This window comes from Ursus americanus, chromosome 24 (genome assembly GCF_024610735.1).
Source record: "Ursus americanus isolate L20-20 chromosome 24, mUrsAme1.1.p, whole genome shotgun sequence".
In the NCBI taxonomy this organism is placed as follows: Eukaryota; Metazoa; Chordata; class Mammalia; order Carnivora; family Ursidae; genus Ursus; species Ursus americanus.
In genome coordinates, this window is record NC_142150.1 from 47252935 (window position 1) to 47278859 (window position 25925).

At 59.3% G+C, this 25925-nt stretch overlaps 3 protein-coding genes across 5 annotated transcripts; 2 read left to right on the forward strand and 1 right to left on the reverse strand.

Annotated features, from left to right (window-relative positions):
* Positions 1 to 2059: 2059 nt before the first annotated feature.
* Positions 2060 to 4948, reverse strand: DRD4 (dopamine receptor D4). The gene is made up of 4 exons (XM_045770852.2): positions 4676 to 4948; positions 3017 to 3129; positions 2430 to 2935; positions 2060 to 2307 (listed from the first exon to the last, which is right to left on the reverse strand). Exons 1-4 carry the CDS (start codon positions 4946 to 4948, stop codon positions 2105 to 2107), a joined length of 1095 nt encoding a protein of 364 aa, XP_045626808.2. The 3' UTR covers positions 2060 to 2104.
* Positions 4949 to 15602: 10654 nt separating this feature from the next.
* SCT (secretin) lies at positions 15603 to 16496 on the forward strand. Its single transcript, XM_087855262.1, has 4 exons — positions 15603 to 15695; positions 15801 to 15903; positions 16009 to 16097; positions 16317 to 16496. Exons 1-4 carry the CDS (start codon positions 15619 to 15621, stop codon positions 16438 to 16440), a joined length of 393 nt encoding a protein of 130 aa, XP_087711388.1. The 5' UTR covers positions 15603 to 15618; the 3' UTR covers positions 16441 to 16496.
* A 1443-nt stretch (positions 16497 to 17939) lies between these two features.
* Positions 17940 to 24488, forward strand: CDHR5 (cadherin related family member 5). Of its 3 annotated transcripts, none has more exons than XM_087855182.1 (15): positions 17940 to 18069; positions 18154 to 18329; positions 18658 to 18708; positions 20016 to 20108; positions 20210 to 20311; positions 20410 to 20520; positions 20609 to 20779; positions 21391 to 21480; positions 21647 to 21745; positions 21851 to 22051; positions 22130 to 22243; positions 22321 to 22408; positions 22533 to 22859; positions 23402 to 23607; positions 23924 to 24488. In XM_087855182.1, the coding sequence occupies exons 1-15, from the start codon at positions 18015 to 18017 to the stop codon at positions 24359 to 24361; spliced, it is 2322 nt and encodes a 773-aa protein (XP_087711308.1). In that variant the 5' UTR covers positions 17940 to 18014; the 3' UTR covers positions 24362 to 24488. The 3 variants fall into 3 exon arrangements, with proteins under 3 accessions (XP_087711308.1, XP_087711309.1, XP_087711310.1); XM_087855183.1 differs by having other exon boundaries at positions 22770 to 22859; XM_087855184.1 differs by lacking the exon at positions 22533 to 22859.
* Positions 24489 to 25925: the final 1437 nt, after the last annotated feature.

Below are 25925 nucleotides of genomic sequence, written 5' to 3' on the forward strand. Positions count from 1 at the left end.
AATGGCCGGGGGTGGGGGGGATCAGGCTTTGTTGTCAGTCCTCAAGAGTTCGTGTCAAGGCTTCTGACGGCATCTCCTGCTGGACGCAGCCTCGAGGGACAGGCAAGGGGCCGGCTTTTGTCGGCCAGTGGTCAGCACAGCCCAGGCCATTCGGGGCCCTGTGGGTCTTCTGAGCCACAGCTCCAGGGCACTGTCGGCTGGGCCACCCTTGGCATCGGTGGGGGTGGCTGAGGGAGCTGGATAGCCCAGGCCCCTCCAGGGGCTTCGCGGTCAGCCAGCCCCTTTGTGGCTCTGCATGTACCCCCCCCCCCGTCACCTTGCACCCTGTCCTCCTCTGTGGGAGCTTCAGTTTCTGCCTACAGGGCCAGTGGGGATGGTACAGTCACCCGCAGCTCCCAGCTCAGCCCCTGAGGGCAGGTGCAACTAACTGGGCTGGTCAGTCCTGCCACTGCGTGCAGGTGAGGGGGAGGGGCGTGTGCAGGGGAGGGGGAGGGGTGCGGGGCAGGGGGAGGGGCGTGCACAGGTGAGGAGGAGTTTGGGAGGTGCCCACAGCTGCCTGGCGGGGCAGGTGCTGGCTGAGTCTTGATGGCACGGTTCTCTGACGACCTCGGGTGGCCCCACGGGTGATGTGCCGGGAGTATCAGAGGGCATGGGGCGGGGGGCGGGGTTGCTCTGACCTTGCCTTCAGCCTAAGGGCCCCAGTGACCCTCCCTGGTCTTTACTTCAAGTTTGAGACCCCCAGGAGGGACCACTGGCCCAGCTTGGGGCAGGTGTCTGTGCCTGGGATAGCCAGTCTGGGCAGGGGCTCAGTTGTGCCATCTGGGGCTCCTGTCTGAATAGCAGGGCTACTCCCTGGGGAGGCCCAGGGTGTTTGCTGCGACTGTCCTCACACTTCATGGGGAAGAAGGTGCCAGAAACTCAAGGAGCCACCAGATCCAGGGTCTACCAGGTGCCCCTCGCCCCACTCCCACTGAGACCCTGAGCAGGGGAAGGTGAGCACCCCCAGGCGGGAAGGGACAGCCCCGTGCTGTTGTGAGGTTGGGACCTCACAGCCCATAATTTCTCACGTTCAGAAGAAAACTTAGTGCCTCGAAGCATAGACAGCATTGCTGATACGGGAATAGTAGCCCTGGAGAGCAGAGGGCCCCAGGACCGCGGGCTTGAGAGCGGCCCCCTCCTCTCCAGGATCGGGTCTGTGCTGTGAGCACAGAGGGGCAGCCTGCTGGCTCTGCCCTGCCTTGGGCCAGGCGCCTCCTCCTGCTCGCGGGAGGCTGCCTCAGTGGCCCACCCAGCACCCAGCACCATCTCCTCAGGGCTTTGGACACGATCAAAGTCGAGGTCACAGGGAACTGGGCTCTGACGTGGGGGCAGCGGACGTGGTGTGGGGCCACCTTCGCTGTTCCTTGCAGAAGCAGGGGCCAGTCTGGGTGGGCCTGGCTGCTGATGGGCTCACTGTGGTTGTCTTCCCACTGGGTTTCAAAAGGGCATTCTCAGGAAACCACCATGCTCAGCCCCAGGGCAAGTCTCCTCTCTGCAGGACAACGGTCCACGCGCTCCCGTTGAGAGAGGGGTAATGGCTGTGGAGCGGGGATGAGGCTGCCGGCCCTGAACAGCTGGGGGAGGATGTGTCAGGGCGGGAACCTTCTGGAGGAGCCTGTAGGCAGCCCCACAAGCAGAGCGCTGGCCTTCCCAGGCAAGGGCTGCCCTCGTTCTGGAAGTTTCTTCCTGGGTGAGGCTGAATGGGCCTCCCTGGAGCCACCCCCCCCTCCCTGCAGAGCTGGCTTGCCTCCCACCTCACCCTGAGCCTGGACCCGCTTCGTGAGGTTGGTCTATTCTCTGGGCTTCCTCAGAAGGAAGGAGGGGCTTAACTGGCCCGGCCGGGTTAGTGGGGGTCTGTGCTCCGCCAGGGCAGAAGCTCCTCCTCCTTGCTCCTCCCACCCCCTCCCCGCTCCGCCCTCCCCACCCCCAGCCTTCCCAGCTGGTGTTTAGGAAGGTACTGGTTTAATCTGTCGTACAAAACCGCCGCCTCCCTTGCTGGGGTCCTGACCCCTGAGGCATGGCCAGGTCCTCTCAGAGGACTCTGGGGGTGCGGGTGGGGGGCTGCTCAGCAGCAGAGACGAAGGGCCTTGCGGAAGACGGCGCGGAACTCGGCGTTGAAGACGGTGTAGATGAGGGGGTTGAGGGCGCTGTTGACGTAGCCCAGCCAGGTGACCGCGCTGACCAGCCTCGGAGGCACAGCGCAGGCGGGACACAGCGCCCGGGTGATGTGCACCACAAAGAAGGGGGTCCAGCACACCAGGAAGGCCCCTGGAGGGCAGAGGGCGCAGTGAGCCAGGGTCCCTGCGGCGCCCTGGGCCCCTGGGCACCGTCTCCTCCCGAAGGCCCTGCCACCTTCCACTCCGCCCACCAACCCCAGGGCAGGCACCCACCGACCACCACGGGCAGGACCCTCATGGCTTTGCGCTCCCGGCCGGTGATCTTGGCGCGCCTCCTCTTGCTTGCCTGCAGCGGGGGCTCGGCTGGGATGGCGTCAGGAGCATCCGGGGGCGCAACGGCCTCGAGGGGCAGAAGGGCCTCGGGGTTCTCGACGGGCTCGGGGGGCGGCGGGCCAGGGCCGCTGGGCCGGCGCGGCGCCCGGCCGTGCAGCTTGGCGCGACGGGCAGCCTCCCAGCGCCGCAGGCCCCGAAAAGTGGCCCAGTAGAGCAGCAGCATGAGCGGGCAGGGCAGGAAGAAGGAGCACACGGACGAGTAGACGACGTAGTCGCGGTCCTCCAGGCGGCACACGGCTGGGTCGCGGCCACGCGCATCGTTGAGGCCGCACAGCACCGGCGCGGCCACCGCCGCCGACAGCAGCCACGTGGCGCCGATGAGCCCCAGCTGGCGCCCGCCGCCGCTCTGGCGGTTGTAGCTCAGCGGCACGGCCACGGCCACGAACCTGCGGGGGACGCGGTGAGGACTACCCGGACAGGGGAGGGGCGCCGGGAGGGGAGGGGGCGCGAGGCGGCGGGCGGCTCACCTGTCCACGCTGATGGCGCAGAGGTTGAAGATGGAGGCGGTGCACAGCATGACGTCCATGGCCATGAGCGCATCACAGAGGCCGGCACTGAACAGCCACACGCCGCCCTGGACCTGCGCCGGGAAGGGGCACCGGGGAGGAGGGGGGGGGCGCAACAGACACAAGACCCGCTCGCCGGTCTCCCCCAGCCCAGGAGCCCTCACAGCCACCTGGGCTGAGCTCTTTCTGACCCCCACCTTTCTGGGAGGAGCGGGAAAGTTCCAGAGGCCCGCACACCTGGGCAGTCTTCCCACTGAACTGGGCGAGATTCCCTCCCTCCCCCTTCTGTTAGAGCCAAGAAAGGCCTGGAGGAAGCCTTGGCAAAGGGGTCCAGACGGTCAAGGACTCTGATCTCTGCCGCTGTGGGGCTCAGGGTAGGGGGGCGCTCCTCCAGCAGCCTGGCTGCCCTGGAGCCTGCAGCCCACTGGCCCCGTTTCCTCCCCTCAGGATGGCTGAGGCAGCCTGTCTGATTAAACTCTGCCACTGCTCTGGGACTCCACAAGTCACCTCACTTTTGTCCCCTCATCTGCTCTGAGGATAAATCAGTTAAAAGATGTAAAGGCCTCAGCACCGTGCCCAGTGCCCCCACCAAGGGCAAAGGAGCAGACAGCTTCCCCCCTTCTAAATCCCCTCCCGCTGATTTGGGACGATTAGGAGCTTAAGAGCTGTCATTGTGACGTCTGTCTGTGGCTCTGGGGAAGGAGCAGGTCATGTGTGTCCTTGCCCTGCTGGCTGTGCCCCAGCCCTGCCCAGTCTTACCATGTCCACTTTAGAAAAACTGAACCTCTCCTCCCCCACTGCCCGGGTCACCGCGCTCCCAGCCCAGGCCTAAGCAGCTTTTCTCTGACCAAACTACAAAGCAGACAAAGGCTGGTACCAAGGGAGACCCACCTGAGGGCCAGATCTGGTCTGGGGTTGGAGGTTTCTGGGCCCTGGTTCTTGGCAGGGGCTCTGGACCCCACACCAAACCCTGCTTCCGGTGCCAGGATCAGGGCAGGGCTTGCCCTTCCCCCAACCCTGCTCACTTCTCATCAGCTCCTGGCAGCTGAATGCCCCTCCCGCTGTGGGCAGAGTATGGTGCATGAGTGAGGGTCCCTTCCCTGGGGTGCTCTGCTGCGTGCCTGTTCCTGCTCATGCCTGGCTGTGGCTTTGTGCAGTGATGTGTATGTGTCTCTGTGCCCCAGGGAGAGCCGGGGGGGGGGAGCTAAACCTGACCTGCCCTTCCATCTGGCTCCCCTGGGGAGGGGAACCTCACCTGAGGGGGTGGTGGGTGGCTGCACTGCCAACGTCGCCTGTTTCTGAGGTCCCTGGCTTGAAGGGCAAAACGTCTCTGGGGTAGAAGATGCCAAAACAGGGACAGGAGAAGAGAGGTACAGAGGAAGGAGGGTGGACAGCCAGCCAGCCAAGCGGGTAAACTGACAGCGAGTTGGGGGGGCCGGTGGTCAGAGGGGACCGAGGTTCCAGTTGTCCTGGGACCAGGCACAGCGTCCCTGCAGCCGCCCCGGCTCGAGGTTCCAGAGAAGCCCAGCGGCCGGGTCGCTCTCGGTCCTCACGGTGGATGGGGACAGGGGACGAAGGAGCCGGTGAGGAATGTGCGTTCGGTCGTGAACAGCGGCTCACCTCGGAGTAGACGAAGAGAGGCAGCACGAGCAGGGCGAGTAGTAGGTCGGCGGCTGCCAGGCTCACGATGAAGTAGTTGGTGGGCGTCTGCAGGGCGCGCTCGGCCGCCACGCTGACGCACACGAGCGCATTCCCCGCGAGCACGGCGCCGATGAGCAGTACGCCCCCCGCCAGCGCCGCCGCCGCTCCGGGGGTCCCCGCGCCGCCGCCGCCCGTTCCCGGCCCGCGCCCCGCCAGCAGCCCGTCCGCGTCCGCGGCGCTGCGGTTCCCCATGGCGCACCTGCCCCCATGCGCCCGGGCGGGCGTTCAGCACCGCGGACAGTGCCCGGGTCACGAACCCGGGAGCCCCGCCCCCAGGCCCGCCCCGAGCCCGTCCGGAGTCCCTCCCCGATCCGCCCGCTGGGTGCTCCCCGGGCTCTCTAAGGTACACCCTGTCTTTGCCCGTCTTCGACTTTCGCGCTCCGAGAGACGGGCAGCTGAACAAACGCGATGGCCCTTGAGAGAAGCGTTGAGCGAGGTGATTGGCACGGGCGGGCCCAGCGTCGCCCCGCGCCGCGCAGGCTTGGAGGTACGCGCGGGCGTGCGCTCTGGGAAACCGACCGGGATGGAGGGTTGGCCGGACCCTCCCTCGAGGTGCGCGGGCGCCCAACGCCAGCGCCGTCCCGCCGGGCCCCAGAAACCCCTGGGTCCCGCCTGCGCCGGAGGGGTATCCGCTTCTCAGGGACGCCCCAGGAGGCGCCGCCAGGCCGAGGCGGGGCCCCTTGTCACTCCACCCCGTTCCCAGCCCCCGCCCCCCAGCACCGTTCTCAGGCCGGTTGCGCCAGACAGTGGGAGACCCGAACTCCTTGCTCGCCTCCCCTGTGGGCCCCCTGATGGGGCTTCCCCCCAAGTGATTGCAGACCCCAGTGTGGGGCCCTGCGCCCCGTCCCCTGCAGCAGCCTCTCGTCCCTGCCCAGGATCCTGCCCAGTTACTCTCCAACAACCGCCACTGCCTGGCGCTTACCTCATAGGGTGAACTGAGAGGAGAGGAGGAAGGTGCAAGCGCTCGCGGAGCTTTGCAGTTGCCATGGTTCTGCCCGCTCTTCAGACACACACTACCTGAGTCACCGCCTTCTTCACAGAGAAGAAAAAGCCCCGGGGCTGCACCTGCCAAACCCACAAACTCACTGGATCCTGGGGCCACCTCGGGCCCTTCACCCCCACCCGCCAACACATGACTGTGGGAGCTGGGGAGGCTCCGGGGCCAGGGTCCCAGCTCCGCGTGGGCAGGACTATTGTAGACCAGATGCTCGGGGCGCAGAGGTAGCCAGAGACAACTGTGCATGACAGAGCCCGGACGGCGCTGGTTCACGACGAGCACGGAAAGAACATACGTGGAAAACGCAGTACCGCGAGTATGTTACTATGGACTTAGTAAAACAGAGTGACACGGGCCTGGAGCCCGTCCCTAGGGGCCGTGAAGTGGGCCCTCCACCTGCACCACTCTCTGGGACACCTGACGCACACCCACCCCCTCGGTTTCCGTTTCAGGCTCCCTCGGCCCTACGAGCCGGAGACTCAGGATGGGCCTGGAGCTCATAGCGGCTGCCAGGAACTCAGAGACCGCAGGGGACAAGGGCTGCTTGATGGGCGGAGACGTGCGTAGTAAAGAGAAAACAAGAAGCACCTGGGTGGCTCAGGCAGCCGAATGCGTCAGACTCTTGATTTCGACTCAGGTTGTGATCTTGGGCTTCTGAGCCCCGTCAGCCTCTGGGCTCATCGCTCAGCGGGATTCTGCTAGAGACCGCCTCTCCCTCCCCCTCCGCCCCTCCCCCTGCTTGTTTGCAGGCGCTCTCTCTCTCAGATAAATAAACCCTTAAAGAGAGAACAAGGACTCTGAAAAAAAATGTCACAGTGATATAGCTGTAAGGGGTGAAATCGCATGACTCTGACGGGCACCTAGGTCTCACTTGCATTTAACACCTGCATCCCTTTCACACAGATTAGCAGAGGGACAGGTGGGCTTTCTTCCCACCTGAAGCCTCGAACAAGAGAACTCGCAATACTGGTGACCGGAGCAGGAGGAACCTGGTTCTCTCACAGGACACAAGTTCAAGGCGGGGGGGGGGGGGGGCGCTCTGCGATCTCGGGTTGGACGCCAAGTAGGGAATCTCGCCTAGCCTCCGATCTGCTTGGAGTTTCCTCCTGGTCCCCAGATGTCGGCCACCATGAAGAGTGAAAAGGCAGTCTGGACCGGGAAGGGATATATGCAATAGAGATCTCTGATAAAGGATGAGGATCCAGAATATACAAAGAGCTCCATCAAATCAATAAGAAAGGCAAAGGTCTTAAAGAGACCTCACAGCAGAGAGAACTCTAACGGTCACTAAGCATATGAGAGCGTGCTCAGTATCATCAGTCATCAGGGAAATGACAACACAATTCACAACGGCACGCCACCACATACTAACACGGAAAGAAGTGGGGGCGCCTGTAGGCTCAGTCGGCTAAGCATCTGCCTCGGGCTCAGGGCGTGATCCCGGGGTCCTGGGGTCGAGCCCCACATCGGGCTCCCTGCTCAGCGGGGAGTCTGCTTCTCCCTCTGTGTTTCCCTCTGATCTCTCTTGCTCTTGCTCTCTCTCAAATAAATTATAAATACATACATACAAAAATAAATAAATAAAATGGGGGAAAAGGTGTCAGATACGTGATGTGAACGTATTTTCTCCCAGACTGTAGCTCGTCACTTCATTCTCATATCTGAGTTTTTTGGGTTTTTTTTTGGTTTTTTTAATGTGGAAGGTATGAGCCGAGGCTCTTTTTTCCTTGCCTCTGGCTGTCCGGTCATCTGAGCATCATTTCGCGAGAAGGCTCTTTTCTCCACTGGGTTGCCTTTGAACTTCTGTCAGCAAATCACTCGATCGTGTTTGTGTGGGGCTGTTCTTTCACTCTCACTTCCGTCCCGTTACCCACACGTCTATACGTCTTTCCTGTCAGCAGCAGCACACAGCCTTGACGGCCACGCCTGCACAGTCGGTCGGGGACTCGGGCTCTATCAGTTCTTGAATTTGCTCCTTCACAAAATCGTTTTCACTATTCTAGTTCTTTTGTCTGTATGCATGGACTTTTAAAAAAGATTTTATTTATTTATGAGAGAGAGAGAACAAGCAGGGGGAGCAGCAGAGGGGGAAGCAGACCCCCCTGCTGAGCAGGGAGCCCGGTCCCAGGATCCTGAGATCCTGAGCCAGGGCAGACGCTTCACCGACGGAGCCTCGCAGGCGCCCCTGTATGTGGGGGTTTTAAAATCAGCTTGTCTCTTCCTACAAACATAGTCCTGCTTGGAATTTGATTGGGATTGTGAGGAATCTATGCAACTAATTTAGGGCAAACTGACATCTCAACGATGGTAAGTCTTCCAATCTGTGAACACAAGCATATCTCTCCATTCAATTTCTTTCATCAGTATTTTGTTTTCAGCATACAGATCCTGCACATATTTTGTAAGATTCATGACTAAATAGGTCATGCCTTCTGATAGGATTGGTAAATGGTTCTTCTTAGAAATATCATTTCCAATTGTTCATTGCTAACATGTGGGAATACAGTTTTTGTGTGTTGACCTTGTGCCCTTTGTTGTTGCTAAAACCTATTAATGCAAGGATTTGTTTTGTTTTCATCAGAATTTCTTTTTTTTTAAAGATTTTATTTATTTAACAGAGATAGAGACAGCCAGCGAGAGAGGGAACACAAGCAGGGGGAGTGGGAGAGGAAGCAGCAGGCTCATGGCGGAGGAGCCTGATGTGGGGCTCGATCCCATAACGCCGGGATCACGCCCTGAGCCGAAGGCAGACGCTTAACGACTGCGCCCCCCAGGTGCCCCTCATCAGAATTTCTAAATAGACAATTACTTGTTTATGAGTAGAGACCATTTTATTTCTTCCTTTCTTATCTGGACGCCCTTCCTTCCTTCCCTTCTTCCCCCTGATTTTACGAACTGGAATGGAACATAACGTCGTTCAGAAATGGTGAAAGCAAACATCTTTGCCTTGTTCTCAACCGTATGGAAAAAGCTTTCAACTTTCGCCGTCAAGTGCCCTGGCAGCTGTGGGTTTTGGTTCCTCACTAGGTTGAGAGAATTCTATTCTTAGTTTTCTGAGAGGCCTGAACATGAACAGCTGTTGAATTCTCTCGAATAGTTTTACACGTCGACTGAGATCGTGCGGCCTCTCTTCTTGGGTCTGCTGATGTGGTGAAGCCCGGGGTTGGGCTTTGGAAAGCTGAGCCAGCCTTTCCCTCATGGCACGAAGCCCGTTTGGTCATGGCATCTTCCTCCTTTCCTCATAGTGCTGGATTCAATTCGGTAATGCTGGTCCAGGAGTTTTGTGTCTGTGGTTCTCTTTTCTTACACTGTTTCTGTCTGGTCTGGGGGTTTTAGCAGCGGAGTAGCGCTGGTCTCCTAAACTGAGCTGGGAAGTGCCCCCTTCTCTTTTCTGTGCCAGAGTGTGTAGAACTGATGTCAACTCTTCCTTCAGAGTTGCCAGCAAAGACACCCGGGCCTGCGGTTTTCCTTGTCGCGTGAGTTCTCACTATGAAGATGGCTTTCGGGGGGCTGTTCCGGCCGTCTGTCTCTCCTGGGGTGCGTGTGGTCGTGTGTCTTCCGAGGAACTGGTATGTTTCCTGATGGTTTTCAGATGTAAAGGCCTACAGTTGTTTGTATGCTCTTTTATTAACTGTTTCATACCTCTGAGGTCTCTGTTGTCAGTGCCTCTTTCCTCCCTTCTAGTCATAAAGTGTGTATTTTTTCTGGGTCAGTCTTGCTGGAGATTTATTAGCTTTGCTGATCTTTTCAAAAAACCAGCTTTTGGTTTTTTTCTATAGTTCGTTTCATTTTCAATGTCATCGCTTTCTGATTTTATCTTTATTCTTTCTTTCATCGTATTTCCTTTGTGCTTAATTTGTCCCTTTTCTAGTTTGTGAGGCCATTGTTTTTCTAACATAAGCATTTAATGCTAGAAATGTCCGTCTGAAGTGCAGCCCACGCATTTCCGTGTTTGATCAATCACGTTCCGTTGAAAATATTTTCTTCTTTCCCTGAGACTTCTGTGACCCATGGTTACTCGGAACTATGTTGTTTTGTTTCCCAATGTCTGGAGATTTTCTTGTTACCTTTCTATTATTCACTTCTAGTTTGTTCCATCACAGTGAGAAAAACAACGCTGCGTCGGATCTCAATTCTTTTAAACTTAAGGTTTATTTTATGAGCCAGAATAGGATCTACGTTGACCAAGGCTCCATGTGCACCTGGCAAGCGTGTGCTCTGCTGCTATGAGCTGGCGAGGTGTGCAAATGTCAGTCGGTTCGGAACGCAGCTCTGCGGACCTTCTACGTCCTTGCTGATCACCGACTGAGCCACCCAGGCACCCCAAAAGTTTACTGTTTTTAGTAAGCTCTATACCGAATGTGGGGCTTGAACCCATGACCCTGAGATCAAGAGTCACATGCTCCTTTGACTGAGCAAGCCAGGCACCCTGAATACATTTTTTAAAATTCATAGGACCATACATCAAAAAGAGTAGCCAGAAATAGTAAATTAAGCTTCATAAACTATGTGTGATCCCAGGTTTGCAGACAAAGGCTTTCGTGAAGTTCAATAAGGGTACAGAGCCCGGCTGGCTCAGTCCGTGAGGCGTCTGCCTTCGGCTCAGGTCGTGAGCGCAGGGTCCTGGGATGGAGTCCTGCGTCAGGCTCCCTGCTCAGCGGGGAGCCCGCTTCTCCCTCTGCCTGCCTCTCCCCCTCTTTGTGCTCTCTCTCTTGCTCGCTCGCTCTCTGACAAAAAAATAAATAATAAAAATCTTAATTAAAAAAAAAAAAAGATTGCAGAGATGGGCAGCTCAGCCTGACAGAAGGATGTTCTAATTCTGTCCAAAGCCTCTGGCCGGTGAAAGCTGGGATGTGTGGCTTCAAAAGCCACCCCATCCTCCTGGGACTGGTGAGGACGTCTGTAACCCTCTAGAATAGGACAGAAGCTGGAGCTGTCATCCCAGTGGTGATGCTTGAGCCGGTGCTGGGGCCAGGTTTGTAACCCTTCACCGCAGAGTTTTATGGGACTCTTGAAACATTCAAGATAATATTTATATGGCTTGCAAGAGTTGTTTGATAGTTTAAGAATCTCTCCTTAATCAATAGAACAAGAACATCAGCAAAGCTATAGAAGAAGGTGAGTAACAGTCAACCAAGTAGATATATTGGACATTTACGGAGCAGTCCACTGACATCAGAGAAACACGTACTCTCTTCAAATAGATACGGGCATCCACCAAGAGAGACCACATTCTACATCAAAAAAGAAGCTTAACAAATTTTTTTGAAAGAATGGAAATCATACAAAGTATGTTCTCTGACCATAAAGGAATTAAATTAGAAACCAACAGAGAGATAACAGAAAAATCTCCAAAAATTTCAGAATTAACACAATTCTAAGTAATCTATGGGTCAAAGGAGAAATTAGAAAATATTTTGAACTAAAGAAAAATAGAAATACATCATATTGAAATTTATGAGATGGAGCTAAAGCTAACCTCAGAGGAAAATTCATAGCATTAACTACTTCATTTGAAAAGAAGGGTGGTCTCAAATGAAGGTAAAATACCAATTAGCAATCTGAAGAAGAAACACCACATGGTCATATCGACTGATGCAGAAAAACACTTGACAAAATTCAACATGCACTCATGACAAAAGTGCCTAGCAAACTAGAACTAGAAGGAACTCCTCCAACCCAACAAAAGGCATCTTCAAACCCTGCAGTCAGCATGACACTTCATGATGCAAGACTGAGTGCCTTCCAGCTAAACTCAGGAAAAAGGATGTCCACTCTCACCACTCTTACTCAAGATTGTGCTACCATTCTAGCCAGTGCGATCAAGGAATACAAAATACATGAATAAAATACATCAGGGGCGCCGGGCTGCCTCAGTCGGTTAAGTGTCTGCCTTCGGCTCAGGTCATGATCTCCGGGTCCTGGAATTGAGCCCCGCGTTGGGCTCCCTGCTCGGTGGGGCGTCTGCTTCTCTCTCTCCCTCTGCCGCTCCCCCTGCTTGTACTCTCTCTCTCAAATGAATAATCAATAAATAAAGATATTTAAAATAAATAAATAAGTAAAATCATCCAGATTGGAAAGGGAGAAGTAAAACTGTCCCTATTCACAGACAACATGACTGTCTAAGTAAAACCCCGAGGAATCTACAAAAGCTCCTAGAACTAATAAGTCAGCTTCGCCGAGTAGCAGGATACAAAGCCAACACAGAAGATCAACTGTATTTCTATACACCAGCAACAAATAACTGGGAGCCAAAATTAAAAAGTAAAAACACAACAGCTATAATAATACATGAAATAGGTAGAAATCTGACAAAGAAGTACAGGATCTGGGCACCTGGGTGGCTCAGTGGGTTAAGTGTCTGCATTCAGCTCAGGTCATGATCCGAGTGTCCTGGGATCGCCCAAGCGTCCGGCTTCCTGCTCAGTGGGGAGCCTGCTTCTCCTCCCGCTGCCCTCCCCCTGCTTGTGCTCTCTCTCTCTCACTCTCTCTCAAATAAATAAATGAAACCTTTTTTAAAAAGTTAAATATATTTCCACTCATAGAGTGGGACAAAGTATCAGCAAATCACATTTGCAGCAAATGACTCGTACACAACATATATAAAGAACTCTCAGAGCTCAACAATGCATCACGAGAAAGGAAACTCCAGATAAATATCCTCTATAAATACATATACAAAACTCTTCAACGAGGTATGAGCGAACCCAATCCAGCAGCATTTTTTAAAGGATTATGCACTGTGACTAAGTGTGGATTTATTCCAGGAAGGCAAGGGTAATTCAACAGACAAAACTCAATGTAATACATCACAGTACTAGAACGGAGGGGGAAAACCCATTTAATCATCTCAACAGATGCAGAAAAGGCATCTGATGAAATCCAATACCATTTTATGGTAAAAAGACTCAAACTATGAATAGAAACTTAAAAAAAAAAAGAAACTTCCTCAATATGATAAAGGACATCTATCAAAAACCCACAGCAAACCTTATACTCAATAGTGAGAGACTGAAAGCTTTTATCCTAAGATCAAGAAAAAGACAGGGATACCTAGTTTTGCTACTTCTCTTTTTTTTTTTTTTAAAGATTTTATTTATTTATTCGACAGAGAGACAGCCAGCGAGAGAGGGAACACAAGCAGGGGGAGTGGGACAGGAAGAAGCAGGCTCATAGCAGAGGAGCCTGATGTGGGGCTCGATCCCATAACGCCGGGATCATGCCCTGAGCCGAAGGCAGACGCTTAACCGCTGTGCCACCCAGGCGCCCCTGCTACTTCTCTTCGTCATGTGCTGGAAGTTCTAGCTAGAAAAATTAGGCAAGAAAAGGAATAAAAGGTATCCAAAATTGGAAAGGAAGAAGTAAACAATTTTAATTGCAGGTGACGTGATCTAATGCATAGGAAGTCCAACAAAACAAAACCCTATTACAACTAATAAATAAATTCAGCAAAGTTGCAGGATATGAGATCAACATATAAAAATCAGTTATATTTCTATACACTAATAATGAACAGTCCAAAAAGGAAGTTAAGAAAATAGTTCCTTTGCAATAGTATCAGAATAAAATACGTAGAGGGCAGCCCTCCAGGGTCCCCTCCCTCTTCTGGAACTCTGTACTAACATCACTCAATAAACGTTTTTTGCTGCCCCCCCCAAAGGAATAAAATACTCAGAAATAAATTTCAGCAGGGCTCCTGGGTGGCACAGTTGGGTTGGGAGTCCTACTCTGGCTTGCAGCTCAGGTCATGATCTCAGGGTTGTGAGATCCAGCCCCGTGTTGGGCTCCACACTTGGCTCAGAGTCGGCTTGGGATACTCTCTCCCTCTCTCTCTGCCCCTCTCACTTGTGCTCTCTCTCTCTCTCTCTCTCAAAGCAATAAATCAATCTTTTTTTAAAGGTTTTTATTTATTTGTCAGAGAGAGAGAGCACAAGCAAGGGGAGGGCAGGAAGAGGGGGAAGCAGACTTCCCACTGAGCAGGGAGCCTGATGTGGGGCTCGATCCCAAGACCCTAGGATCACGACCTGAGCCAAAGGCAGATCTTAACCTGCTGAGCCACCCAGGTGCCCCCAATCAACTGATTTTTCAACAAGGGTGTCAAGAGTATCAATCAGGGAAGAGTGGTTTCTTCCACAGAACTCGGCACCCACATGCAAAACAGTGAAGTCGAACCTTAATAACCTGAAACGGAGCAAAGACCTAAATATGTGATCTAAAACTGCAGAAGTCTTAGAAGAAAATATAGGAACAAATCTTCATGACCTCGAATTTGTCAATAGTTTCTTAAACATAACAGCAAAGGCACAAACAAAACAAGTGATGATTGGATTTCATAAAATTAAAATCTTCCGTGCATCAGAGGACGCTACCAGGAAAGTGAAAAGAAGCCTCAGAGAATGGGAGAAGGTATTTACAAATCACATAGCTGATAAGCGTCTATGACTCCGGGGCGCCTGGGTGGCTCGGTGGGTTCCGCGCGGAGGAGCCGCAGCGCCTCGGACGCGGGCTCCGGAGGGGAGAGGCGCGAGGGTGGCGGCCAGGACGATGGGGAGGCCACCCGGAGCCACGGACTCTGAGCTGGGAGGCGGGCTGCCCACACAGCTGGATCCCAGCCTCCGGGCGCCCTGCATTCGAACTTCCTGAGGCTGGAGAGACCTGAGCCTGTGTGCGGGCTGGGGATGGACGGGAGGTGGAGACGCTGGGCAGACCCGACCGGAAAAGGCGCGCAGCCCAGTTACTCCTGCTTCATCAATACAGGATTAAGTCAGCTTCGGCTTTTAAAAGCTAGTACTGGGGCGCCTGGGTGGCACAGCGGTTAAGTGTCTGCCTTCAGCTCAGGGCGTGATCCCGGCGTTATGGGATCGAGCCCCACATCAGGCTCCTCCACTGGGAGCCTGCTTCTTCCTCTCCCACTCCCCCTGCTTGTGTTCCCTCTCTCGCTGGCTGTCTCTCTCTCTGTCGGATAAATAAATAAAATCTTTTAAAAATAAAAAAATAAAAGCTAGTACTAATGAAATCCTTAAACAGAAATTACGAATCTAGTAAATGAGGTTATAAGCCAGTAGCTCTTGTGTTAAACTTATACTCATTTTTTAAAAGATTTTATCTTTTTACGTTTTTAGTTATTCGTTCATTTAAGTAATCTTTACACCCCATGTGGGGCTCGAACTCACGACCCCAAGATCAAGAATCCAGTGCCCTACGGACTGAGCCAGGCAGGTGCCCCAAACTTCACATTCATTTAAAAATAATTAATAGTCTTTTCTTAAAGAGCAGTTTTAGGGTTACAGAAAAATGGAGCCGCGAGTACAGACAATAGGCAATAGGCACACAGGCCCAGCGTCCCCTACTCCCACCGCCGGTGGAGCCTTTCCAGCGGAGTCCGCGGCTCTGGGGCCGCGTCGGCCTCTCCGGCCTCCACCCTCGCCCAGCTCCTCCCGAGCCCGTCTTGGAGGCGCTCCGCCCCCTGCGCCCAGCGCTAAAAGGGTCCCGCATCTCCCCAGCCCGGCCCCACTGCGCCTCGGAGAGCTTGCAGGCAAGGCTCGGAGGCTTTGCACATGCTGTTCCCGCTGCAGGCTCGCCGGGATGTCCCTCCGCCCCCGAGGGCCTCCCTCCCTGACCCCCGCGGGCCCGCGCGTCCGCGCCCCGGCGCAGCGCTCTCCTCCCCCACCCCCCAGCCAGCCAAGGGGCGCCGACGCGGCGATGGGGGCGGGCGGCCGGCCGGGGCGACAGCTGGGTGGGTGGCCCTGACCTTCCAGGTGGATCGATGAGGGGCGGCCCGCCCGCGCGGCTGCTGGGCGCTATAAAGGGGCCGCGCGGGGCTCGGGCGGCGGCAGCAGCGCTCAGCACCCCCGGCGCGCCCACCATGGCCATCCCGCCCCTGCTGCTGCTGCTGCTGCCGCTGCTGCTCCGGGGTTCTGCCGCGCTCCCCGCGCCCCCCAGGTGAGCCCGCGGGTCCCCCGCGACCCAGGCCCGCTCCTCGGAACCCCCCCCCCCGCCCCTCGCCTGGCCCTGAAACGGCCCGCGGTCCCGCCATCCCTTCCCCAGGGCCCCGCGGCACTCGGACGGGACGTTCACCAGCGAGCTCAGCCGCCTGCGGGACAGCGCACGGCTGCAGCGGCTGCTCCAGGGCCTGGTGGGGGAAGCGCAGGTGAGGGGCTGCGGGCGCTGCCTCTGAGAGGGGGGGGACACCTGCGGGCTGTGGGGGCCCTCCACCTCCAGAACTAACTCTGACTTGGGGTTGGGGGGCAGCGAGCAGGACACAGAGAACAGCACGAGCTGGACCAAGTCAGCTGAGGGCCGCCTCTGCCCACACTGGCCGGACACGCCCACCCTGCAGGCCTGGTGAGCACACACACACACACACACACACACCCCGCCTCTGCCGCCAGCTCCTGCCCCACACCCGCCCTGTGGTCCCCGGGGGCACCCTGGGTGAGTGGCAGGAACGGACACGGCAGGGGGCCAGGGGTCTGGGAAGGTGAAACGGTGCCTGTGACAGAGGAGGCCCAGTTTCCCCAGGTGGGCAGCAGCCTGCAGCCCCTAACCTGGCTGTCTGCACAGGATGCCCCTGAGGGACCCCCTGGATCAGGCCTGGTCTCCCCAGCTGCCTCCTGGATCCGGGTCTGGGACCTCGTTTTCAGAGCCAGCCATCCCTGCTGTGAAGGGGACACAGAGGAGGCCCTGAGGAAGAAGGAACTTCCTGCTGCGGCTGCCACTGCAAGGGCCACGGAGTGGAGCCTGGCCGGGGAGGGGGTGGGGAGGAGGAGGGGGGGCTGCACGTGTCACCAATAAAGGAGGAATTCAAACTCTGGCCCCGTGAGCTCACTCTGCGCCATCTCCCAGGGCAGTGCTGTCAGAATGCAGGAGGGCCCTGACCGTGGCTCCTGGGACTGTGGCCACACCCAGCTGCCCTTTAAACCTGGGAAGCAAGTGGGGCGCCTCACCTCCCTTATCTCTCCGGTCCCTTTGACCGAGGTCCCCAGAGACCCATCTGCAACCCTGCATTGGCAAACACTCGGGGGCTCTGGGTGGATGGGTGGGTGGGGAGCACAGGACATCTGCCCCAGAGGCCACGTGTCCTGTCAGTGTGCGGAGCAGGTGGGGGGAGGAAGTTAGGGGGCAAGGAGGCTCGAGCAGGAAGCGGTGACCGGCCAGGTGTCTCCCGGGGGCCCAGGTGTCCCCTCCAGAGAGGATGGAAGCTATGTCTCGGCTCCTGCTCCAGGCTATGTGGTCTCAAATGGCTCCACCGCTCTGAGCCTGTGGAATGGGGACGGTGATGATACCCCAAGGGGAGCTGGGGTCTCCGGAAGCCACGCAGGCACCACCCACACACGTGCCAATGCCAGGAGCCTGGGGCAGGCGTGCGGAGCAGCCAAGCAAAGGCCTAGAGGGGGAAGGGCCACAGCCCCCATTGTCACAGCAGCCCCTCCCTCGTGTCCCCGGCCAGTGGCCTCTCCCCCGCTGCTGCTGAGGGCTTGGGGGGCCCTTGGAGTAGGGCAGGTGGGGGCCTAGGCTGAGGAGCCTTGCCAGGAACCCCTCCGTCAACCCAGAACCCATAGGGACCTGGGTTCCCCCCAGGAGCTCTCAACAGCCCCCTGATGCACAGCCACCCCATCTCTGCGGCCCGGCCCACCCCACACCCTTGGAGGAAACTGGCTTGTTTCCAGGAAAGGCAGGGTGACCCCAGGACACAAACAGCCTTTTCCTTGCAGACAGACCTAGATGGTTGGTGTGGGGAGAGGAGGTGGACCTGGAGCGGACACCTGGAGGAACACCTGGGGCCTGAACCTTGCTGCAAGATGATTCTGGCAGAAGAGGCCAGCAGAGGGGCAGCCGGGGTTGGGGGGTGGGTGGGTACAGCAAACACAGAAGCCAGGGCTGAGCCCCTGCCCCAGTCCCCACCCCCGTCCCCTCAGCCCCTGCCCCAGCTTCTGCCGGCCCAGCCACGCCCCGCAGCCTCATCCCCAGGCCCATGGTGCCCTGAGCACCTTCCGTTCGTGCCTTGGTGTCTGAGAGCTGAGTCGCCGTGGGTCCCCGCCTGTGGCGCAGCTCTGGTGGGGAACCGCCAGGTCTCCCCCTCCCAGCAGTAGGCTAGGCCTGGCCAGGCGGCCAGCGGGAGCCCCCTTGGTGGAGGCCGTGGCTGGTAAAAGATCATAAGGTGGGGCGGTGCCCGGCAGGGGCGAAGGTCGCCCGGGCTGAGACGCCACCACCAGCGGCAGCCAGCTGCTCAGAGGGTCTGGCCGGCGGACGGCCTCCGAGATGGGGGCTTGGGCCCTGCTGCTGCCACTGCTCACGGCCATGGCCCAGGCCCAGGGTACCCGCGGGGCAGGGGCAGTGGGCAGGGCGGCAGGCGGGCGGGCGCTGGCAGGGCACTGACCCTCCCTCTCCAACTCTCCAGTCTGCTCTGTGAGCAACGCCATCTTCGAAGTCCAGGAGAACACGAATCTGAGCGGGCCCCTGACGGACATCGATGTCCCTGCGGGCCAGCAGGTGACCCTCGGACCGTCGTCCACCCCCTACGCGTTCCGGATCCAGGGGACTCAGCTGTTTCTCAACGTCACTCCCGACTACGAGGTGCAGACGGCAGGCCTGGGCGGGGCACCCACGGGGGCTGCCGGGCGGCTCACCTTCCCCAGGACCTGTGCGGCCACCCGCACCCCTCCCCGGACAAGGGCGTTCCAGGGGTCCTGGGGCCTCTGTGCCCCCCAGGCAATGACTGACCCCTCTTGGGCCCCAAGGCGGGTAGGGCTGTGGGGGGATGGAGCTGCCTGGGCCCGCAAGGCCCTCTGGACTTAGCACGGATCCTGGGGACCCTGTCTGCCTGTTTCCTCACTTGTGACGTGGGGACGGCGTGCTGTGGTCAGCTGTGCAGGTGATCCCCGACACCCATCTGCCCCCTCAGGAGAACACAATGCTGGAGGCGCACCTGGAGTGCAGGAGTGGTAACACCGTGGTGAGTACCCCAAACCCCCCGGCCCCCGTGTTGCCACCCTCAGCCTGTGACGTCAATGCGCTCCAGGCTCGGACCTCTGTGCCCGGCTCGGCCCGGTCCAGGGCCACTCCCTGGTGACCCCACCCTGTGGTATGTTTTCAAGTGTCCCTCCTGTGTTGGCGCCCACACTTCCTCCAGCCCAGATTCTGCCCTGAGACACAGAGACCCCCAACCCCAGACCCCCCGACATGGAAGGCACCTCAGCCTGCCAGTTCCCTCGCTCACGTCTCTGTCAGCAAGTCTGTGAGCTCTGCCTCAAGCTGGACTCCAAACCAACCAGAGTCTGGGCCACCAGCATCTCCTTTCTGGAAACTTCCAACTGGCAACTTGTCTGCTCACTCTGCTCTTGGCCTTGGCCAGTCCACTCTTAGTGTGGCACAATGCTGTGATCGAGCAAGGGGACACCCCCGGCTGCTTTCTCACTCAGAGTCGGGGCCAAATGGATTGTGCGGTGGGCAAGCCAGGTGCCCAGACCCCAACCCAACCCCGGCCTAGAACCCTTCCCGCAGATGTGCCTCGGCCTCCCCCTCTCACTGTCTCACGTCTTCACTCCAAAGTCACCTTCTCAGAGAGGCACTGACCACTCTGCGCTAAGCTGTGAGCCCAGCCCCCACACCCCTGTCAGCTCGGCCTCCTGTGCTCGGAGCCTGTGGGCGCCCAAGGACGGCACAGCACATGGCCCACGGAGATCTCAGGATGAATCTCTAAAAGATAGGGACCCTTCTTACCACCACGGCACTGTGGCCACCTGCAACAAGGAACTCCTCGGTATCAGGGGATACCTGATATCCCCCCTTCCCCAAAGTCGCAGACACCCCAGCACAGCCCACCTACTGGGGCCGGCTGCTCCTTCCCCTACGCGCCTCCCTGCCTCCCCCCTTCCTTCTCCCCTTTCTACACTGCTTGTTAAGTAAGGCCTACCCCCAACATGGGGCTCGAACTCACAACCCAAGGTCAGAGTCGCCTCCTCCCGCTGAGCCAGCTGGCCGCCCCTCTTAAGCCTCTTTCAATCTATGGGTTCTCCTTTCTCTCTTCCTTTTTCTTTGAGAATTATTTTCGAAGCAGTTCGACTGTTTTACCACTGTTCTCATGTGGGATTTTGCGGGGCGCCCCACCCCCGCCCAGCACCTGTGCTGGTTGGCCGCCCGCCGTGAGCGCTGCGGGAGTGCCGACCGCGGTCTGTGGGGGGGGGCCCTGGGCAGGCGGCTCTGTCCGAGCTGTGCCCCAGGCCGTCCCGAGCACCCTGCTGAGCCACGCCGACCCCGCAGGTGACCCAGCTGAGAGTGTTCGTGTTCGTGCTGGACATCAATGACAACCCGCCCAAGTTCCCCTTTGAAGTCAAGGTGGAGAATATCCCCGAGGTGAGTGAGACGGCCAGGGGCGAGGGGCCAGGGGCTTGGCCTCAGGGCTCCGTCCACGGGGGTCAAGGGCATAGCCAGACCACCCCCCCTGCACCCCCCAGGACACTAAAGTGAACACCACGGTCATCCCTGAGACGGAACTGGAGGCCCAGGACCTCGACAAGGACGACGTACTCTTCTATACCCTCCAGGAGGTGACCCCGGTCAGTGACCCCTACACCAGCTCCAGACCCGCCCTTCGGCCAGTCCCCCTCTGTGTCCTCCCAGCGTCCCAAGCTGAGTCCCAGCCCCTCCTCCCCAGGGCGCCCGTGACTTCTTCTCCTTGGTGGGTACCAACCTGCCCGCTCTGCGGCTGGACCGGACGCTGGACTTCTACACGTGGCAGAGCATGACCTTCCGGCTGCTGGTGCGGGTGAGTAGGCCCGGAGCTCAGGCCCCCACCCAAGCTGCCCCCAGCCCCGGACCCCCAGGCCTGATCCAGCCGGGCTCCGCGATTGCAGGACACGCAGGAGGAAAATGTGCAGCCCAGCCACACGGCCATGGCCACCTTGGTCCTGGAGGTGCAGCCTGCTGACCTTCGCCCCCCCTGGTTCCTGCCCTGTACCTATTCAGACCCTTACGTCTGCATCAACGCCGAGTACCGTGGGGCTGTCCCCACGGGGCACAAACTGGTACTGGGGGCAGGGAGGGGCCGGATGGCCATCAGGGACGAGGCCTGGGTGCCATTAGGCCAAATTTAGTTGTGATTTTCACATGAACGTTCCTTCGAAAGCCAATCCCACCCAACCACATGGTGGTGAGTGGGAACAAGCCCTCTGAGCGTAGAGGGGGGCGCACAGGCGTGGCTGTCCCGGGGCAGGGCCCGGCAGCGCCTTGGGGACCCAGCAAAGTGGGCTGAGGGTGGCGGCATGAGGGGCCATGGTGGTGCTCCAGGGGGCAGCTGCCTCTCTGACCAGCTGACGTCCCCTCTCTGACCCGAGAGGCCCACGGAGGCACCGGGAGACAGTGGCGCCTGGACACGGGCTCCAGGGCCTCCTGCCCTACCGAGCGGCCCGAGTCCAGACTCCGCGTGACCTCTCCCTGTCCCGCGTGTGTGCTCGCTCTTGGAACGCCTGTCATTCAGATGCAATCAGATGTCTTGGAGCAAATGAACTCAGTAGCCACGGATCCCAAGGGGTGTGGTGGGCAATCCTGCGAGGGACGACTTCCCCTCGAGGGGAGCGGGAGGGGGGCTGGCGTCACACCAGCCCCACAGTGTCTCCTCCTGTCCTTGTCCCTGCAGCCAGCTTCCCTCATCCTACGTCCTGGGCCCATCCACGCCGTGGACGGGGATCAGGGCATCAACCAGCGTATCCTCTACAGCATTATGATGGGGTGAGTGCGGGCCAGACCCCTGCTTCTCTCTCCATCCTGCACGTCCTCCCCACCTTGGCCTGAGGAAACCCCAGGGGACTTGCCATGTGGGCAGAGCCAGCGGGGACCCTAGCCCTCAGGCCACTGGAGGGAGCAAGAGGCCGAGCCTTCCCACCATCCTTGCAGGACAAGAAGATGGCACATTTGCCATTGACACTGACTCGGGCAACCTCACCATGACCAGAAGTGTCCCCAGCCCAAAGACCTTCAGTCTGCTGGTCAAGGTGGGTGCCCTGGCCAGGCCTCCATGGCCCTTCCTGAGCCTCGCTCAGGCTGTAGAACTTGTCCTTCAAGGACCCCGCGGGTCACTGAGGCCTCCCCCACCCCAGGGCGAGCAGGCAGACCACGCCCGCTACTCCGTGACCTGGGTCACAATCGAGGCCCGAAATGCCACCGGGAGCCCGCCCCACTTCCCCGAGAGCCGGTACCACGGCACTGTGGCACGAGGCTCTGGAGCTGGCGTGGAGGTCAAAGACGCCACCGCCCCCGCCCAGCCTCTGAGGATCTGGGCCCAGGACCCTGACTTTCCGGTAGGCAGCAGCCCCACTGCGGGTGGGTCGGGGGGTCACGGGGGCAGCCGGGCCCGGGACTCACTGGGCCGTGTCTAGGACCTCAACTCCGCCATCACGTACCGCGTCACCAATAACACCAACTTCCGGATGGATGGCGAGACCGTGCTGACTGCCGCCCTGCTGGCCGATGTGGGGGTCTTCTACGCAGAGGTAAGGGCAGGGGGGCATCGCCAAGGGGCCGGGTTTAAAGCGGGGCCTGCGAGGGACAAGCCCCCTTTCTGCTCCAGGTCGAGGCCAATAACACGGTGACCGCAGGCACAGCGACCACAGTGGTGGAGATACAGGTGCTGGAGCGGGAGGAGCCCACCCCCACAGGTGAGCCTCGGCCGGACACACCGCAGGCGACGGCTCAGGGAAGGCTTCCTGCCAGGGCGGTGGCTTCCCTGGGGCAGGCACGCTGGCGGCAGAGGCAAGCCCGAGTCCTGTCCCTGGCCCCCAGGTCCCTCAGCCCCCCCAGAGACCCCCACATCCCCAGAGACTGGAGGAACAACCAGGCCCTCGAGCAGCACCACTTCGGAAGCCCCCAGGCCCCCGGCGCCCTCTCAGGGACCCTCTACGACCAGCCCTGGGGGAGGCCCTGGCCCACATCCCCCCTCAAGCACAACTCTGAGGCCACCTGCCTCATCGACGCCCGGAGGGTCCCCCAGTGTGGGAACCAGCACCTTCCTCCCATCAGCCTCGCCCAGTGGGGGCTCGACAGAGACGCTGAACCCAGGACCCTCTCAGACGATGCCCCCTGGGCCCAGCGGGACCCCACAGCCCTCAGGTAGCACCTCCCATTTGCCCCAGAGTCGCTCTTCCGCCCCCTGACTCGTACTCTGGGTGGACCTGGGAGTCACAGGAGGGCAGGGCCCAGCCCAGGGGGGCCCAGCCTGACCACACTGACCATGAAATCCCAGGGGGGTCTGCTCTGGTCTGGGCAGAGACAGGTTCTGGGGGCCCCAACAAGGTAAACTGGAGAAGGTGTATGGAGGATGGGGCAGGAGCCAGATTTGGGATCCGGGTGGGCCCTACGATTCCAGGCCCTTGTCTCCACCGGCCCCAGCACGGCCTTCATGGCCCTTCCTATGGTGCTGGACCCCTGCCTTGCACGGGGAGCTGGTGGGCACTGACCCCCATCTCCCCTCCCTCCCTTCAGCAGCCTGGCCTCCCCAAGGGCCCCTGGGAACGCACAGCCCCTCGGCTGGGGCAGAGTGGTGCTATTCCCCAGAACCTCAGCTTGTTGTCAGGGCTCCCAGAGCCTGGTGCAGGTGGGCACGGGAAGTGCTTGGGGTGCTGACGGTAAGCGGGCGGTGGTATTGCTGGCAGGGCCACCCCAGATCGGAGGAGGCAGCACTTCAGGGGACGGCGAGCCCGGAGTCAGCCAAGCTGAGGACCGGCGCTTCTCTGTCGTGGACATGGCGGCCCTGGGCGGGGTGCTGGGCGCGCTGCTGCTTCTGGCTCTCATTGCCCTCCTCATCCTGGTCCACAAGCACTACGGCCAACAGCTCAAGTGTTGCTCCGGGAAAGATCTGGTGAGGCCCTAGGGGGTTGGGGGGCCAGGACTGGAGAGGGGCAGATGGAGAAGGAGAGACGGGGGTAGGCAGGTGAGAACAGTGCCAAGGATAGATGGAGAGGGAGACAGAGAAGGGGCAGGAGGGGGAGCAGAGGTGAGGAAAGACGGGGTGTAGATGTCACAGTCCGCAAAATGGGGAGGAGGCCAAAAGAGGCAGAGAGATAGGAAGGACTAACCTGGATCCTTGTCTCTGGGGAGGGCACCAGGGGTGGGGGTCCCAGCCCAGGCCGGGGGTCCCGGTTGATGCCCTGACTGTCCCCTGTCCCCCTCCCCAGGAGCGCAAGCCCCTCAGCTTTGACAACCAGGCCTTCGTTGCCCCCCAAGAGGCCAACTGGGCGCCGGCTCCCCACTCCTCACCCGGCCCCACTCGGGCTGCGGCTCCGGAGCCCCCGGAGCCCCCGGAGCCTGCGCCCCCAGAGCCCCCCAGCACCGCGGCCCCTCGCCCTGCCTCAGAGTCCCCTGAGGTGGCCCGCGATGGAGACGGCCCGGCGGCGGTGAGGTCCATCCTGACCAAGGAGCGGCGGCCTGAGGGCGGCTACAAGGCCGTGTGGTTCGGGGAGGACATCGGCGCTGAGGCGGACGTGGTGGTTCTGAACTCGCCCGCCTCGGACACGGCCCACGCCGCCGACTCTGGCAGTGAGGCCAGCAGCGACGAGGACGCGGATGCGGATCCCCACGACGACGCGCCGGGCGCCGGCTCCACCTACGTCTAGCTCAGCTCCTCGGCTCCTCGGCTCCCCGGCTCCCCGGCTCCTCGGCTCCCCGGCCGGTCGGACCTGAGGTCGGCCGGCCGCTCGCCCCCACGCCACCGCGCACAATAAAGCGACAATTTCCAAGCTCTCTGCGCGCGAGTCGGCGGCCGGGATGCGCAGCACTCCCCCCCTCCGCCCCCAGCAGCTGCCAGCCGTGGGAGGTGACGGCGTGCCCCCCCCCCCACCGCCAGTCCCCGGGTCCGCCGCGGCCGCGCCGGGTGCGCGCTGGGACCTCCCCCTGCCCCTGCCTGGAGCGCAGCACCATTTCCCGTAAACCACCTGCTGCGCCTGCCGGGGGGGGGGGGGGGGGGCTTCCCAGGCTAGTGCCAGCTGTTGGGGAGAAGTTCCTCTCCTGGTCTAGCCATGGCCGGGCGGAGGAGGGGGCACCCTGCCCTGCGGATCCCTCACCTCCCCACCTGCCATAGAGATTCTTGGCCTGGGGGAAACTGAGGCGCCACTCTCAGGAACACTCATTTTGGAGGGCAAGTTCCCTGGAGACCTTCCAGGGGGTTACAGCCAGTGGGACTGTGAGGTCGTGTGGGGGCAGTAAACACCCAGGGGTCGGTGGGAAGAGGCACCTGGCCTGTGACCTGTGGCTCGGTGCAGGGGCTCGCCCGAGTGACAGGACCTGGGAGTGGCAGCTACAGGTCATGGGCCAGGCTGGCAGGTGGGGCAGGTTGGCCAGGGCCAGGGCCGTGAGGGGAACCAGAGCCACAGAGTGGGGGACAGAGCCCCCTCTTCTGGCTTCCTCAGGGGAGGACCGCAGGCAGGACTTCCTCCCTGACCGCCACCACACTGTCCCTTGTAGGTCATTGGTGTTTTTCCTAATGAAAAGGCAGCACGAATTCCTTTCCAAATGCCTTGTCCTCAGAGGTACATGAGTATTCTTGTCTGAACAATTCTCATTAAGATTCCAAAGGCGGTGGTGTGGGGGCGCCTGGTTGGCTCCGTCATTACCCAGTGGACTCACTCTGGATTTCTGCTTGGGTCATGGGGTCATGATCTCAGGCTCCAGGCATCCAGCCAGGGTAGGGCTCCACAGTCGGCAGGGAGTCCACGTGGAGACCCTCCCCCTCTGCTCGCCTGCTCACAAGCTCTCTAATAAATAAATCTTAAAAAAAAAAAATCCCAGTGGGGTGCTGAGCTGGTTCACTTGGTTGAGCGCCCCACTCTTGATCTCAGCTGGGGTCTTGATGGTGAGAGCCACAGGTTGGGCTCCAGTCTGGGCGTGGAGCTACTTAAAAAAAGAAAAAGAAAAAATCCAAACGGTAGGGCTGCCACTTGCCCCACGCCCTCGTCCATGACCCACTTTCCTGGAAAAAAAGAAGAGCCTGGTTTTGTGAGGGGTCTTCAGCTTACCCCACTGCCTCTCCACCCCCATTAGCTGCCAGTGGCCCCCTGCCCTGACCCTGCATGTGCAGGGGGTGCTCCTTGAGGGAGAGGAGTGACTGAACCCCGCAGGACCGGCCACTCCTGCCATCCCTGCACGGCCCCCGCGGGTACCCAGGAACCGGAGCGGGGGGCC